This window comes from Scyliorhinus torazame, chromosome 1 (assembly GCF_047496885.1).
Source record: "Scyliorhinus torazame isolate Kashiwa2021f chromosome 1, sScyTor2.1, whole genome shotgun sequence".
NCBI classification, from domain to species: domain Eukaryota; kingdom Metazoa; phylum Chordata; class Chondrichthyes; order Carcharhiniformes; family Scyliorhinidae; genus Scyliorhinus; species Scyliorhinus torazame.
The window spans coordinates 234958248-234975367 of record NC_092707.1 but is presented as its reverse complement, the minus strand read 5'-3'; the positions used below and the strand labels follow the sequence as shown (position 1 = coordinate 234975367).

General features: G+C 53.7%; 1 protein-coding gene across 1 annotated transcript in view; it reads right to left on the bottom strand.

The window, feature by feature from the left end:
• Window positions 1-7578: 7578 nt before the first annotated feature.
• Window positions 7579-17120, bottom strand: part of ttll2 (tubulin tyrosine ligase-like family, member 2) — a 13048-nt gene continuing 3506 nt past the window's right edge. The window contains exon 2 of the mRNA XM_072503494.1: window positions 7579-10015. Coding sequence (XP_072359595.1) covers window positions 8090-9991 — 1902 coding nt within the window. The 5' untranslated portion in view covers window positions 9992-10015 and the 3' untranslated portion in view covers window positions 7579-8089. The remainder of the gene's footprint in view (window positions 10016-17120) is intronic.

The window sequence follows — 17120 nt, the reverse complement described above, 5'->3', positions numbered from 1 at the left end:
GCCGCCTCCCTCTTCCTCAACTGCTGAGCCAGCATTCTGCTGGCCTTCTCCCCATGTTCATACAGCGTCCCCCTCACCTTTCTAAGCTGCTCCACTGCCTTGCCTGTGGACAGTACCCCAAACTCCGCCTGCAGTCTCCGACGCTCCCTTAACAGTTCCACCCCAAGGTCACCGCATACCTCCTATCTACCCGTAGGATCTCCTTGATCAGTCGGTCTGTCTCTGCCCTATCCGTCCTGTCTCTATGTGCTCGGATTGAAATCAACTCCCCTCTCACCACTGCCTTCAGCGCCTCCCAGGCCACCGCTGCTGAGACTTCCCCTGTGTCATTGACCTGCAGGTAGTCCAGCACACACTTTCTTACTCTCTCACACACCGCCTCATCCGCCAACAGGTCCACGTCCACTAGCCACTGCGGACGCTGAAAGCTCTCCTCACTGACCTGCAGTTCCACCCAATGTGGGGCATGGTCCGAGATAGTGATGGCCGAGTACCCCGTGTCCACCACCCCGCCAGCAGCTCCCTACTCAAAATGAAAACGTCGATCCGGGAATACACTCTGTGTACATGCGAGTAGAAAGAAAACTCCTCAGCCGTCGGCTGTCTAAACCTCCATGGGTCGATCCCCCCCATCTGCTCCATGAACCCTGTCAACTCCTTTGCCATTGCTGGCACCTTCCCTGTTCTCGAGCACGACCGGTCCAGGCCGGGGTCGATAACCGTATTAAAATCCCCTCCCATCACCAGCTCGTGCGAGTCCAAATCCGGTATCTTCCCCAGTACCCTCCTAATGAAATCAACATTGTCCCAGTTTGGCGCATAGACGTTGACCAATACCACCTTCCTCCCCTCCAGCTTACCACTCACCATGACATAACGGTCCCCCTCCCCCCGTCTGAAACAATACTGCCCGCCTGGAATTGTACCTGCTTATTAATTAAAATCGCCACCCCTCTCGTCTTAGTATCCAGCCCCGAATGGAAGACCTGACTGACCCAACCCTTCCTCAGCCTAACTTTATCCGCCACTTTCAGGTGCGTCTCTTGCAGCATCACCACGTCCGGCTTCAGAGCCCTCAGGTGTGCGAACACACAGGCCCTCTTGACAGGCCCATTCAGCCCTCTAACATTCTAGGTGATCAGCCTGGTTGGGCCCCCCCCACCCCCCGCCGCCGATCAGCCATCCCCCTTTCTGGGCCCGCCCCCCGCCCATGCGTCGCGCCGCCAACTGCCCGCCTCCAGGCCGCCCCTACCCCCGACCTCCTCTCCATCCCCAGACCCAAGTCCCTCCCTCGTCAGCAGAATAGCTCCCCCCTACCCCCCCACCCCCCCAGCAACATCACTCTATAGCCCAACCCCTGCCCTGTATTGAACCAGTATACACCCCCCACCGTGCTTCCGTGAACTAGCTCACTTAGCTAGCCTGGTGGCCCTCGCATCCGATGCCACAAAGTCTCCCACCTATTGTTCCCTACTCCCCTCCCCCACCCATCAAAATCAATTCCCTCATCAAACCAACACCGAACAATCTCCTAATTGCCATAGGAGACAGCCCAAGACAGACAGAGACCCTTACCACACACCCCTCAATAGTGCAAATTAAAATAATATGAAATAAAGCATCGAAAGCCCCCACCAGCCACCCCCATTAAAACACGAAAAACAGCCCCAACAACGACTGAATATCTTTTACTCCCCCGTCTTCACCCAAACTTCAAAGATAAACAAAAAAGAGAGGACAACAATCAAACCATATATGCATCGTTCAAAAAAGAAAAAAAAGACGCTGCCGCTTAAGTCCGAAAAAGTTCTCAGTTCTGCGCCTGACCCTTCTTGGCAAAGTCCATCGCCTCTTTGGGCGATTCAAAGTAGTGGTGCTGGTCCTCATGGTTGACCCAGAGGCGCGCCGGGTAGAGAAGCCCAAATTTCACTTTCCTCTTAAACAGGATCTCCTTCACCTGCCTGAAGCCTGCCCTCCTTCTGGCCACCTCCACACTCGGGTCCTGATTGACACGCAGTATACTATTGTCCCACCTGCAGCTCCTGGTACGTTTGGCCCCCTGGAGGACATACTCTTTGTCCAGAAATCTGTGGAACTGCACCACCATCGCCCTTGGGGGGTCCCCCTGCCGTGGCTTCCTCGCCATCACCCTGTCAACCTCCAGCGGTTGGGGAAAAGCCCCCTCCCCCAGGAGCTTCTAAACATATTTACCACAAAAGTGCCTGCATCAGCCCCCTCAGGGAGAGCGAGTATGCGACCTACTCCCTCATAGCCGCCACCAGAAGTCCAAGGATATCTTTTAACTTGTATGGTAATCTGTATCACACACAGTTGTATTTCAAATGTGTGGGAAATTTAGATCTAATTTAAGGAAATCAGTGCATTTTTAAAACTGTTTACATGGTTTGCACTGAGTGCTGAATTTGATGCATTTTGAGTGCTATAGTAAGAGTTTGGTGACCGAGGGAGTATAAGGCTTCATTTTTATCTAAAGTTTAGTCTTTCTTTTATTTAGTTAATTAACTTAAAAGTTGCTGTTTGGTTTAGAAGAAGGTGAATTTTCAATCAGCTTTAACCAGGCTTCTACTTGTAGGTACTTGCAGCTGGAGCTTGTTAATTAGTTAATTGGATTAGGCCAGTTTTCAGAGGCTAGATTCACAGTATAAAAGTGATCCCCTACAGTTCAGACTTTGTTTGCACTGAGTGCTGAATTTGGTGCATTTTGAGTGCTATAGTAAGAGTTTGGTGACCAAGGGAGTACTGAATTTGGTGCATTTTGAGTGCTATAGTAAGGGTTTGGTGACCGAGGGAGTGCTGAATTTGGTGCATTTTGAGTGCTATAGTAAGGGTTTGGTGACCGAGGGAGTGCTGAATTTGGTGCATTTTGAGTGCTATAGTAAGAGTTTGGTGACCAAGGGAGTACTGAATTTGGTGCATTTTGAGTGCTATAGTAAGGGTTTGGTGACCGAGGGAGTGCTGAATTTGGTGCATTTTGAGTGCTATAGTAAGAGTTTGGTGACCAAGGGAGTGCTGAATTTGGTGCATTTTGAGTGCTATAGTAAGAGTTTGGTGACCGAGGGAGTGCTGAATTTGGTGCATTTTGAGTGCTATAGTAAGAGTTTGGTGACCGAGGGAGTTAGGTGAGGAGGGAGTAAGGTGCTCCTTTCATTTTGTTTCCGACATTTCCGCAAAGAGTGAGAAGAGAGCTAGGAGTTTACAGACAGTGTAGCTGACTGGGAGCAGAGTCGGAGGGCGGAGATCTAGTTAGTCCACAGGGCAGCTATATTCTGTCAGGTAAGAGGGGATGGAGGCTAGGCCAGTTGCATGCTCCTCCTGTAGGATGTGGGTGGTGAGGGATACCACCAGTGTCCCCGTTGACTATACCTGCGGGAAGTGCACCCAACTTCAGCTCCTCAAAGACCGTGTTAGGGAACTGGAGCTGAAGATGGATGAACTTCGGATCATCCGGGAGGCAGAGGGGGTGATTGAGAAGAGTTACAGGGAGGTAACCACACCCAAGGTACAGGACAAGAATAGCTGGGTTACCGTCAGGGGGAAAAAAACAAACGGGCAGACAGTGCAGGGATCCCTCGTGGCCATTCCCCTTCAAAACAAGTATACCGTTTTGGATGCTGTTGGGGGGGATGACCTACCGGGGGAAGGCCCTAGCGGCCAGGTCTCTGGCACTGAGTCTGGCTCTGGGGCTCAGAAGGGAAGGGGGGAGAATAGAAAAGCAATAGTTGTAGGAGATTCAATGGTTAGGGGAATAGATAGGAGATTCTGTGGTCGCGGGCGAGACTCCCGGAAGGTATGTTGACTCCCGGGTGCCAGGGCCAAGGATGTCTCGGATCGTGTCTTCAAGATTCTTAAGGGGGAGGGCGAGCAGCCAGTAGTCGTGGTGCACATTGGTACCAACGACATGGGTAGGAAAAGTGGTGTGGAGGTAATAAACAAGTTTAGGGAGTTTGGCTGGAAGTTAAAAGCCAGGACAGACAGAGTTGTCATCTCTGGTTTGTTGCCGGTGCCACGTGATAGCGAGGCTAGGAATAGGGAGAGAGTGCAGTTGAACACGTGGCTGCAGGAATGGTGTAGGAGGGAGGGCTTCAGGTATTTGGATAATTGGAGCGCATTCTGGGGAAGGTGGGACCTGTACAAGCAGGACGGGTTGCATCTGAACCAGAGGGGCACCAATATCCTGGGAGGGAGGTTTTCTAGTACTCTTCGGGAGGGTTTAAACTAATTTGGCAGGGGAATGGGAACCGGATTTGTAGTCCAGCAACTAAGGTAGCCGATATTCAGGATGCCAAAGCGTGTAATGAGGCAGTGGGGAAGGGAACACTGACAAAGGAGAGTACTTGCAGGCACGGAGATGGGTTGAAGTGTGTATACTTCAACGCAAGAAGCATCAGGAATAAGGTGGGTGAACTTTAGGCATGGATCGGTACTTGGGACTACGATGTGGTGGCCATCACGGAAACTTGGATAGAAGAGGGGCAGAAATGGTTGTTGGAGGTCCCTGGTTATAGGTGTTTCAATAAGATTAGGGAGGGTGGTAAAAGAGGTGGGGGCGTGGCATTGTTAATTAGAGATAGTATAACAGCTGCAGAAAGGCAGTTCGAGGAGTATCACCCTATTGAGGTAGTATGGGTTGAAGTCAGAAATAGGAAAGGAGCAGTCACCTTATTAGGAGTTTTCTATAGGCCCCCCTAGCAGAGATGTGGAGGAACAGATTGGGAAACAGATTTTGGAAAGGTGCAGAAGTCACAGGGTAGTAGTCATGGGTGACTTTAACTTCCCAAACATTGAGTGGAAACTCTTTAGATCAAATAGTTTGGATGGGGTGGTGTTTGTGCAGTGTGTCCAGGAAGCTTTTCTAACACAGTATGTAGATTGTCCGACCAGAGGAGGGGCAATATTGGATTTAGTACTTGGTAATGAACCAGGGCAAGTGATAGATTTGTTAGTGGGGGAGCATTTTGGAGATAGTGACCACAATTCTGTGACTTTCACTTTAGTAATGGAGAGGGATAGGTGCGTGCAACAGGGCAAGGTTTACAATTGGGGGAAGGGTAAATACGATGTTGTCAGACAAGAATTGAAGTGCATAAGTTGGGAACATAGGCTGGCAGGGAAGGACACAAGTGAAATGTGGAACTTGTTCAAGGAACAGGTACTACGTGTCCTTGATATGTATGTCCTTGTCAGGCAGGGAAGAGATGGTCGAGTGAGGGAACCATGGTTGACAAGAGAGGTTGAATGTCTTGTTAAGAGGAAAAAGGAGACTTATGTAAGGCTGAGGAAACCAGGTTCAGACAGGGCATTGGAGGGATACAAGATAGCCAGGAGGGAACTGAAGAAAGGGATTAGGAGAGCTAAGAGAGGGCATGAACAATCTTTGGCGGGTAGGATCAAGGAAAACCCCAAGGCCTTTTACACATCTGTGAGAAATATGAGAATGACTAGAGCGAGGGTAGGTCCGATCAAGGACAGTAGCGGGAGATTGTGTATTGAGTCTGAAGAGATAGGAGAGGTCTTGAACGAGTACTTTTCTTCTGTATTTACAAATGAGAGGGGCGATATTGTTGGAGAGGACAGTGTGAAACAGACTGTTAAGCTCGAGGAAATACTTGTTAGGAAGGAAGATATGTTGGGCATTTTGAAAAACTTGAGGATATACAAGTCCCCCGGGCCTGACTGGATATATCCAAGGATTCTATGGGAAGCAAGAGATGAAATTGCAGAGCCGTTGGCAATTATCTTTTCGTCCTCACTGTCAACAGGGGTGGTACCAGGGGATTGGAGAGTGGCGAATGTCATGCCCCTGTTCAAAAAAGGGACTAGGGATAACCCTGGGAATTACAGGCCAGTTAGTCTTACTTCGGTGGTAGGCAAAGTAATGGAAAGGGTACTGAAGGATAGGATTTCTGAGCATCTGGAAAGACACTGCTTGATTAGGGATAGTCAGCACGGATTTGTGAGGGGTAGGTCTTGCCTTACAAATCTTATTGAATTCTTTGAGGAGGTGACCAAGCATGTGGATGAAGGTAAAGCAGTGGATGTAGTGTACATGGATTTTAGTAAGGCATTTGATAAGGTTCCCCATGGTAGGCTTCTGCAGAAGGTAAGGAGGCATGGGATAGTGGGAAATTTGTCCAGTTGGATAACGAACTGGCTAACCGATAGAAGTCAGAGTGGTGATGGATGGCAAATATTCAGCCTGGATCCCAGTTACCAGTGGCGTACCGCAGGGATCAGTTCTGGGTCCTCTGCTGTTTGTGATTTTCATTAATGACTTGGATGAGGGAGTTGAAGGGTGGGTCAGTAAATTTGCAGACGATACGAAGATTGGTGGAGTTGTGGATAGTAAGGAGGACTGTTGTCGGCTGCAAAGAGACATAGATAGGATGCAGAGCTGGGCTGAGAAGTGGCAGATGGAGTTTAACCCTGAAAAGTGTGAGGTTGTCCATTTTGGAAGGACAAATATGAATGCGGAATACAGGGTTAACGGTAGAGTTCTTGGCAATGTGGAGGAGCAGAGAGATCTTGGGGTCTATGTTCATACATCTTTGAAAGTTGCCACTCAAGTGGATAGAGCTGTGAAGAAGGCCTATGGTGTGCTCGCGTTCATTAACAGAGGGATTGAATTTAAGAGCCGTGAGGTGATGATGCAGCTGTACAAAACTTTGGTAAGGCCACATTTGGAGTACTGTGTACAGTTCTGGTCGCCTCATTTTAGGAAGGATGGGGAAGCTTTGGAAAAGGTGCAAAGAAGATTTACCAGGATGTTGCCTGGAATGGAGAGTAGGTCTTACGAGGAAAGGTTGAGGGTGCTAGGCCTTTTCTCATTAGAACGGAGAAGGACGAGGGGCGACTTGATAGAGGTTTATAAGATGATCAGGGGAATAGATAGAGTAGACAGTCAGAGACTTTTTCCCCGGGTGGAACAAACCATTACAAGGGGACATAAATTTAAGGTGAAAGGTGGAAGATATAGGAAGGATATCAGAGGTAGGTTCTTTACCCAGAGAGTAGTGGGGGCATGGAATGCACTGCCTGTGGAAGTAGTTGAATCGGAAACATTAGGGACCTTCAAGTAGCTATTGGATAGGTACATGGATTACGGTAAAATGATATAGTGTAGATTTATTTGTTTTTAAGGGCAGCACGGTAGCATTGTGGATAGCACAATTGCTTCACAGCTCCAGGGTCCCAGGTTCGATTCCGGCTTGGGTCACTGTCTGTGCGGAGTCTGCACGTCCTCCCCGTGTCTGTGTGGGTTTCCTCCGGGTGCTCCGGTTTCCTCCCACAGTCCAAAGATGTGCAGGGTAGGTGGATTGGCCATGATAAATTGCCCTTAGTGTCCAGAATTGCCCGAGGTGTTGAGTTTGGGTGGGGTGCTCTTTCCAAGAGCCGGTGCAGACTCGGGGGGCCGAATGGCCTCCTTCTGCACTGTAAATTCAATGATAATCTATGATTAATCTAGGACAAAGGTTCGGCACAACATCGTGGGCCGAAGGGCCTGTTCTGTGCTGTATGTTCTATGTTCTATGGATTCCAGGAGAATGAAAACAGGCAATGTACTGAAGAAATGTAATTTTTTTTATTCAATGAAGTTTATTAATCACTCAATCTTACAGCTGTCTTAAGAAAGTAATATAACTGAAATTACACAATGCAATGAATCAGGTTAAAGGTTGGATTATTAATGATTTATTTCAGCATAAGATTTCAAGCACTATACTACAATAATAATTAGGAAATGCCCACGAAGTGTACTGCATCACATTATTGTAAATAAGTAGAACATTAAGGTTATTTCACATACTAGTTATGTGATTACAGTATAGCACATATCACTCTAGTAAACACGTTTTTCTTTGTGCTGTCATGTTTACAACTGTAGTGTAATAATACTGTGTGAAAACAAAATTTGTTTCTATCACTTGTGGTGATTGACTCAATAGCACCTAATAGTTTATTCTGATTCCCAGACATATATAAATTAGACAGTACCTGTAAACTTATTTTTAAATGAAAAAGTCACGAATAAAATTGAAGCAACTGGGGTTAAGACAAAAGTTTAACCATTTTAGTTTTGAAAGCAGTATTCACTAAGCAATGGGGGGTTGCGTGGCCCCCACAGGAAAGAACCAAAACAATCTTTTCTATCAAAAGAGCCAGACAGATGTGGGACACTTTTTCTTTTTGCACCCTTTGGTTCCTGTACTATCTTCTGCATCCTCTGCAGTTCTTGCATTATTGTCCTTAAGTTCAAAGGGTTCCGAGAAGCCCTCAGTGTCACTTCATTGAATGGAAATGTTAGTATAAAGTCACCTATACGGTTCATTGGCTTCTTGTCAACATCTGAAATGCTGTACTGAGGGAAGGATGCTAGTTCATATCTTTGGAAGTTAACTGAAGAGAACCGTGGGCCCATTTTACGAAAATATCCATCAGACCGTGCAGTTCTTGTTTCCAACATTACCTGGTCCATTGGATTCTGTGCACGTATGTAACTTTTGTTCATCTTTTCTCTCAACTGTGAAGTCACGGTTTTCTTGGGCAGTGATTTAATAAGCTTCGCATTCCTTGCACATTCCTTTTTGATATTTTTCCCAGAATTATCCACAGTGAAATGTGGAAAGTGAGAGAACTGCTGACTGCTGACTCTAAGGGATTTGCTTTCCTCTTCTGCTTTTTGGGAGTCCATCTCCTGCTCCTCACCTTGGTTGTACATGTAAGAGCGACTACAACTTCTATGGCAGTCTAACAGGGAATTATTTTGGGTAGTGGTCCATGTTTCTTTTAAAGGGTTCATAAATGCTTTTTTAGAAGTATTGGAGTGAAGAGGCAGTACTTTTCTAAATGAGTTTGTTACAAGAAAGGAAGGATGGCTCCGAGAAAGTGCATTATATTTCCATGGACTTGGGTAACCACGTTGGCGTAATGTATCTACCTCTTTATAATTCAGCAGATCAATAAGATCGTATAATAATCCTCTCTTCACTATGACATCAGCATTACAGTCTACAATTAGGGCTGGACTATAATTTACTTCTAAAAGCCAAGGCTTTATTTTGTCATCTATTAGGATATCAAAGCCAAAGAGCTCAAGACAATTAGGGGGGGACGGAATAGACGGAGTAATTGTGAGAAGAGTCATTGTCACAATATTGCTTATTCTCTGCCACATGAGCAATTCATTTATATTAAGACTATGCAGAAAAGCACGGAATTGGCTCATTGTCCATTTGCATCCTGAACCAACCCGCTCTTTATCCATTGTGTAGGAAGGTCCAAATCGATTGATGCTAGTGTTTGTTAAATGAGCATAGACATTGTCTAAAGATGCAAGACTATACTTTTCTGTCCCAAACCTTACCAGACCTTCTTGGTACATATAAACTATCAACGGACAGAAACTCGTGACACAAACATAGATTCTCAAATCAAATTTGTAACCAGAGATGAGAAGGGGATTGCTGATGTACTTTTGCACTATAACAGAACAACTGTAAGTCAAATCTTTAATATCTTGAAATATAAATATTCCCCGTCCACGGGAGAGATCAACAGGCTTGCATATCCAGTACCCAAGCTTTCCACCATTTGCCTTCTTGTCTTTTGTATACTCAGCAACAAATTTGGTGTAATCATTGGGAAGAATGAAAGCTGTTGGGCTAAAGTTATACGTTGTAGAGCCATAAATCCCTGACATACGTTTTAAATTACGAGCAAGATTGTCCTTTCGAGTTATGCCTATAATCTTTGGGTAGTGTATCAGTCTTTGCCAAGGCATAATATTTTCATACTCTGCATTAGAAAAACCAGATCGCCAATATAAGTTCCAGTCATTCTCACCCTGTTCTTCCTCATCATATTCTATCCAGCCACGCTCAAGGAGAACATCACGGACAATTTCAGGGGTGCCTTCATGGAGTCGAAAGACCAATGACTTAGTTAGGTCTTCTGATTCATAGTTATATGCCATGGTTCTGTGCAATTTTTGCTACCCCTTAAAACAGAAAGGAAGGGAGAAAAAAATAATGGTTAACAATATTCCAATATCAAAATACTGAAATACATTGCTAAGGCGAATAAAATCTATTGTTAGAGAAACGACTTTGAAAACTTTTTGATTTACTCAAGTTAATCTAAAAATACAAAAATCCAGTCCAGCCAATAATGAGGCTCCCTGCCCCCCTAGTTAGAGTGGAATGAGTGCTTGGTGCAGTAGTACCATTCCACCTCAAGAGTCAGGGGATGCAGAGTTTTCTCTCTGTTCCAGACTGTACAAAAGTGTGAGGAATGGGTATTGGCTCTTAATTCTAATACCAGGTGGGTATAGGTGGCTCCCTGCCCATATTGTATGGGCAATAGGAGCCCATAAATCCTTCCATCTTATGAAGGACTCTCACCCCCTCCCAAATAAATGACTACCACTACAACCAACCCCAAACCGCACCGCCCCCGCCCCCCCCCCCCCCCCAATAGAAAGAGCATAGCCAATCAGGCTACTAATCAGCACACAAATCCTTCCAGTATTTCACTATATTCTCCAAGAGATGAGCACAAAGATATAAAAACAAGATTAACCAGCTACAATTTAAAGATTTACATGCCCTTATACCTGACCTGAGCACCATTAATGTTCGGGTGTCATGCCTCACTGTCCACTTTATTCTCAATTCTTTTTATATAAATCAAGGTCTCAAAATTCCTCACAGCAGTTGTGCCAAGCATACGGGAGCTTCTGGTGTTGGCAGAAACCCAGGGGTAACCTGTTACCTGCCCATTGGTGGATACCAATGCAAATCTCATCAAATGGATGTGCTTGGTTACTCGTAAATTAGAAAAAACCAAGTCCGGTTGAATGTTGCAGTACTGAGAGAGCAGCTGAATCAGATCACTGCCTCCTCTCCTCTAGCTCCCCATACATGCCCCCCCCCCCCCCCCCCACCACACACACACACTTACCTCCTCTAGGAACCCTAGCCTCACACTCCCTTCGTCCAGGCTCCATTCCCCTCACACTCTGCTACCCTCAGATCCCCTCCACTCGCCTCCTCCAGGCTCCACTCCCCTCACACTCACCTCCTCCAGGCTACCCTCTGCTCTGCCACTCACACTCCCCTCTTCCCTTCCCCTCTTTCATGCCCCCAACTCCCCTCATTCACCCTCCTCTCCCACTCCCCCCGCACAATCTCCTCTCCCACGCTCCCCTCCCACAAACCCTCCACTATCACTCGGACCTTCCCCCACCCACTCCATCCCTCCTCGCATTCCACTGCCCCTCACCATCCCACTTGTCACCTCCCACTGCCCCCACCCACTTGCCACCTTGCCTCCTCTACCCTCCATCCCTCCCCTCTCTAGGTTTTGTCTCTTTCCTCCCTCTCCCTATCACCCTGGACCCCCTCCCTCTCACCCTGGACCCCCTCCCTCTACCTTCTCCCTCTACGCCTCCCACCCTCAATCTTCCCCCTCCCATGCTCTCCTCCCATGTTCCGACTCCGCTTCCCCCTATCCAGTTCCCTCTCCACTCCCCCTCTCCTCCCCCTCTGCGCCCTCCACTCCTCACTGACATCCCCTCTCACTGTTGTGCCTCCTCCATTCCTCACCAGCCCTCCCTTCCCCTCCCTCAACTTTCCACAACCCCCCACTCCCCCATCCCCCTCCACTCCCCCATCCTCCTCTCCACCACCCCCCAGAGCCACATCCACTTTCCCCTCTGCCCCCTCCACTGCCTCTCCTTCCTCTGCCCCCCACCGACCCTCCCCACCCTCCAACTGCCCTCATCAAATTCACCACCCTCTGCCCCCTACTCATCTACCTCTGCCCCCCCCCGTTACCGTGCCCCCACTCCCCTCCCTCTGCCCTCTCCACTCACCACCCTCTGTACCCTGCTGCATGCCCCACCCTCTGCACCCCCCTCCCCCACGCCCGTTCCCTCTGCGTCCCCCTCCCCCACGACCGTCCCTCTGCGTCCCCCTCCACTACATTAGCATCCCCGCCTCCCCTCCTCTACCTTGGCGTCCCCGCCTCCCCTCCTCTCCTTCTGTGCCCGTCCCGTCCACTCCAATCCTCTCCCTCTAGGACCCACTTCTACCCCACCCCTCCCTCTACTCCCTCCCTCTACGCCTGCCCCTCCCTCTACCCTCTGCATGCCTACACCCTGACCCCCACCACCATTACCCCACCCTCTTACCCCCGACACCTCCCTCTACTCCCTGCAGCCTTACCCCCTGCCCCCCCACCACCATTACCGCACCCCCTACCCCCATTACCCCCACCCCTTACCCCCGACACATCCCTCTACCTCCTGCAGCCCTACCCACTGCCCCTACCCTTCTCCCCACGCCTCCCCCAGCCCGTACCTCTGACCCAACCTCTCTCCTTCCCCCCTGCCCCTCCCTATCCCCCCACCGCTCCCTAACATCGCCTCTCCCTATCTCCCTCAACCCTCCCTATCCCCTCACCCTACCCCTCCCTCTACCACCCACCCCTCCACTGCCCCTCCCACCACCCCTCTCCCTCCCTCTACCCCCTCCACCCCCCCTCCACCCTCCTCCTCCTCCATCCCTCTACCCCCCTCCCTCCCTCCACCCACTCCCTCCCTCTACTCCCTCCCTCCCTTCCTCCGTCTACCCCCTCCTTCTACCCCCTTCCCTCCCTCTACCCACCCACACCCCTCCATTCACCCCCTCCCTACCTCCACCCCCCTCCCTCCCTCTACCCCCTCCCTCCTCCACCCTCCCTCCCTCCTCCCTCCACCCTCCTCCCTCCCACCCTCCACCCCCTCACTCCCTCCACCCCCCTCCCTCCACTCCCTCCCCCTCACTCAAACCCCTCCCTCTCTCCACCTCCCTCACTACACCTCTCCCCCCCCCTCCTCTACCCCCCTCTCCATCTCTCCCCCCCCTCTCCATCTCTCCCCCCCTCTCCATCTCCCAACCCCCTCTCCCCCTCTCACTATCCACCACTCCCCCCCCCCACCCCCACCCTCACACTCACTCACTCCCACTCTCTCCCCCCTCCCTCTCCCCACGCCCTCCCCCTCCCTCACTCCCCTCCCCCTCCCTCTCTCCCCTCCCTCTCCCACTCCCCCTCCCTCTCCCTCCCCTCTCCACCTCCCTCTCTTCCTCTCCCCCCTCTCCATCTCTCCCCCCCTCGCTCTCTCCCCCTCCCTCTCTCCCCCTCCCTCTCCCCCTCCCTCTCCCCCTCCCCCTTCCTCCTCCCCCACCCTCTCTCCCCCCTCCCCCTCCTCTCCCCCCTCCCTCTCTCCCCCCACCCTTCTCCCCCCCACCCCCTCCCTCTCCCCTCCCCCCTCGCCTCTCCCCCCCCCTCTCCCCCTCCCCCTCCCTCCCCATCTCTCCCCCCTCCCCCCCTCTCTCCCCCTCCCTCCCACTCTCCCCTCCACCCCTCTCTCCCCCCTCCACCCCTCTCTCCCCCCCCTCTCTCCCCTCTCCCCCCTCCCCCCTCTCTCCCCCTCCACCCGTCTCTCCCCCTCCACCCCTCTCTCCCCCTCCCTCTCTCCCTCCCTCAATCTCCCCCCTCCCCTCTCTCCCCCTCCCCCTCTACCCCCCTCTCTCCCTCTCCTCCCACCCCTCCCTCCTCCCTCTCTCCCCCTCCACTCTCTCCCCTCACCGCCCTCCCACTCTCCCCCCTCCTCCCTCTCTCCCCCCTCCCTCCCTCTCTCCCCTCCACCCTCCTCTCTCCCCCCTCTCTCCCCCTCCCCCTCCCCATCTCTCCCCCCCCTCCCTCTCTCCCCCTCCCTCTCTCCCTCTCTCTCCCCTCTCACTCTCCTCTCCCTCCCACTCCCTCTCCCACTCTCTCACTCTCCCCCCTCTCTCCCCCCTCCCTCCCCCTCCGTCTCTCCCCTCCCTCTCCTCCCCTCCCCCTCCCTCTCTCCCCCTCCCTCTCCCTCTTTCCCCCTCCCACGCCCCTCTCTCTCTCCCCCTCCATCTCTCCCCTCCCCCTCCCCTCTCTCCCCCTCCCCCTCTCTCCCCCTCCCCTCCTCTCTCCCCCTCCCTCTCTCCCCCTCTCCTCTCTCCCCTCCCTCCTCTCCCCCTCCATCTCTCCCCCTCCCCCCTCCCCCCCCTCTCTCCCCCCCCCTCTCACCCCCCCCCCCTCTCTCCCCCCCCCTCTCTCCCCCCCCTCTCTCCCCCCCCCTCTCTCCCCCCCCCTCTCACCCCTCCCTCTCACCCCTCCTCTCACCCCTCCCTCTCTCCCCCTCCCTCTCTCCCCCTCCCTCTCTCCCCCTCCCTCTCTCCCCCTCCCTCTCTCCCCCTCCCTCCTCTCACCCCCCTCCCTCTCTCCCCCTCCCTCTCTCCCCCTCCCTCTCTCCCCTCCCCTCTCCCCCTCCCTCTCTCCCCCTCCCTCTCTCCCCCTCCCTCTCTCCCCCTCCCTCTCTCCCCCCCTCTCTCCCCCCTCCCTCTCTCCCCCTCCCTCTCTCCCCTCCTCCTCTCTCCCCTCCCTCTCTCCCCCTCCCTCTCTCCCCCTCCCTCTCTCCCTCCTCTCCCCCTCCTCTCTCCCCCTCCCTCTCTCCCCCCTCCCTCTCTCCCCCTCCCCTCTCTCCCCCACCCTCTCTCCCCTCCCTCTCTCCCCCTCCTCACTCCCCTCCCTCTCTCCCCCTCCTCTCTCTCCCACCCTCTCTCCCCCTCCCTCTCTCCCCCTCCCTCTCTCCCCCTCCCTCACTCCTCCCCTCCCTCTCCCCCTCCTCTCTCCCCCTCCCTCTCTCCCCCTCCCTCTCTCCCCTCCCTCTCTCCCCCTCCATCTCTCCCTCTTTCCCCTCCCTCTCTCCCCTCCCCCTCCCCTCTCTCCCCCTCCCCTCTCTCCCCTCCCCTCCCTCTCTCCCCTCCTCTCTCCCCCTCCCCTCTCTCTCCCCCTCCATCTCTCCCCCTCCATCTCTCCCCCTCCCCCTCCCCCCCCCTCTCTCCCCCCCCCCTCTCTCCCCCCCCTCTCTCCCCCTCCCTCTCTCCCCCTCCCTCTCTCCCCCTCCCTCTCTCCCCCTCCCTCTCTCCCCCTCCCTCTCTCCCCCTCCCTCTCTCCCCCTCCCTCTCTCCCTCCCTCTCTCCCCCTCCCTCTCCCCCCTCCCTCTCTCCCCCTCCCTCTCTCCCCTCCCTCTCTCCCCTCCCCTCTCTCCCCTCCCTCTCTCCCCCTCCCTCTCTCTCCACTCTCTCTCCCTCTCTCTCCCCTCTCCCCTCTCTCTCTCACCCCTCTCCCCCCCTCCCTCCCCTCCGTCTCTCCCACTCCCTCTCCCTCTCTCCCCCTCCCTCTCTCCCCCTCCCCTCCACTCCCCTCTCTCGCCCCTCTCCCTCCCCTCTCTCCCCCTCCCCTCCCTCTATCCCCCACCCCCTCTCCCCCTCCCTCTCCTCCCTTTCCTCTCTCTCTCTCTCTCTCTCTGCCCTCCTCCTCTCCTCCCTCGCTCTCTCCTCTCCCCCTCTCCTTCTCCCTCTCCCTGTCTCGCCCTCTCCCTGTCTCGCCCTCTCCCTGTCTCGCCCTCTCCCTGTCTCGCCCTCTCCCTGTCTCGCCTCTCCCTGTCTCTCTCTCCCACTCCTCTCTCTCCCTCCCTCTCTCTCCCTCCCTCTCTCTCCCTCCCTCTCTCTCTCTCCCTCTCTCTCTCCCTCTCTCTCTCCCTCCCTCCCTCTCTCTCCCTCCCTCTCTCCCTCCCTCTCGCTCTCCTCCCTCTCCTCCCTCTCTCTCCCTCCTCCCTCTCCCTCTCCCTCTCTCTCTCTCTCTCTCTCTCTCTCCCTCTCTCTCCCTCTCCCTCTCCCACCCTCCCTCTCTCTCTCTCTCTCTCTCTCCCTCTCCCTCTCCCTCTCTCTCCCTCTCCCTCTCCTTCTCCCTCTCCCTGTCTCGCCCTCTTCCCTGTCTCGCCCTGTCCTCTCTCTCTCTCCCTCTCACACTCCCTCTCTCTCTCCCTCCCTCTCTCTCTCTCTCCCTCTCTCTCCCTCCCTCCCTCTCTCTCTCCCTCTCTCTCTCCCTCCCTCCCTCCCTCTCGCTCTCCCTCTCTCTTGCTCCCTCTCCCTCTCACTCCCTCCCACTCCTCCCTCTCTCTCCCTCTCTCTCTCTTCCTCCCTCTCTCTCTCCTCCCTCTCTCTCTCTCCCTCTCTCTCCCTCTACCTCTCTCTTGCTCCCTCTCCCTCTCCACCCTCCCTCTCTCTCCATCTCTCTCCCTCTCTTTCTCTATCTCTCCCTCTCCCTCCCTCTCCACCTCTCCCTTTCTCTCCCTCTACCTCTCTCTTGCTCCCTCTCCCTCTCTCTCCTCTACCTCTCTCTTGCTCCCTCTCCCTCTCCCACCCTCCCTCTCTCTCCCTCTCTCTCTCCCTCTCTCTCTCTCTCTCTCCCTCTCTCTCTCCCTCTCTCTCTCCCTCCCTCTCGCTCTCTCTCCCTCTCTCTCCCTCTCTCTCCCTCTCTCTCCCTCTCCCACTCTCCCGCCCCCTTCTCTCTCTCTCTCGCGCTCTCTCCCTCTCCCTCCCTCCCTCTCCCTCTCCCCCCCTCCCTCTCCTTCTCCCTCTCCCTCTCTAGCGCTCTCCCTCTCTCTCCCTCCGTCTCCCTCTCTCTCTTCCTCTCTCTCTTCCTCTCTCTCTTCCTCTCTCTCCTCTCCCCCTCCCCTCTCCCACTCTGTCTCCCTCCTCTCTCTCCCTCCCTCGCTCTCTCTCCCCCTCTCCCTCCCTCTCGCTCCCTCTCCCTGTCCCTCCCTCTCTCTCTCCGCTCTCTCCCCCTCTCATCCCCCTCCCTCCCTCTCCCTCCCTCTCCCTCCTCCTCTCACTCTCCCACTCTCCCCTCCCTCCCTCTCCCTCTCTCTCTCCTCCCTCCCACTCTCTCCCACCCCCTCCCTCTCTCCCTCCCTCTCCTCCCTCTCTCCCTCCCTCTCCTCCCTCTCCCTCCCTGTCCCCCCTCCCTCTCCTCCTCATCCCTCTCCCCCTCTCGCTCTCTCTCTCTCCCTCCCTCTCCCCGCTCCCTCTCTCCCCCCTCCCTCTCTCTCTCCTCCCTCTCTCCTCTCCCGCCCTCCCTCTCTCTCCCTCTCCCAATCTCCCTCTCCCTCTCTCCAACTCCCTCTCCCTCCCTCGCTCCCTCTCCCTCCTCCGTCTCAATCTCTCCATTTCCCTCCCTCC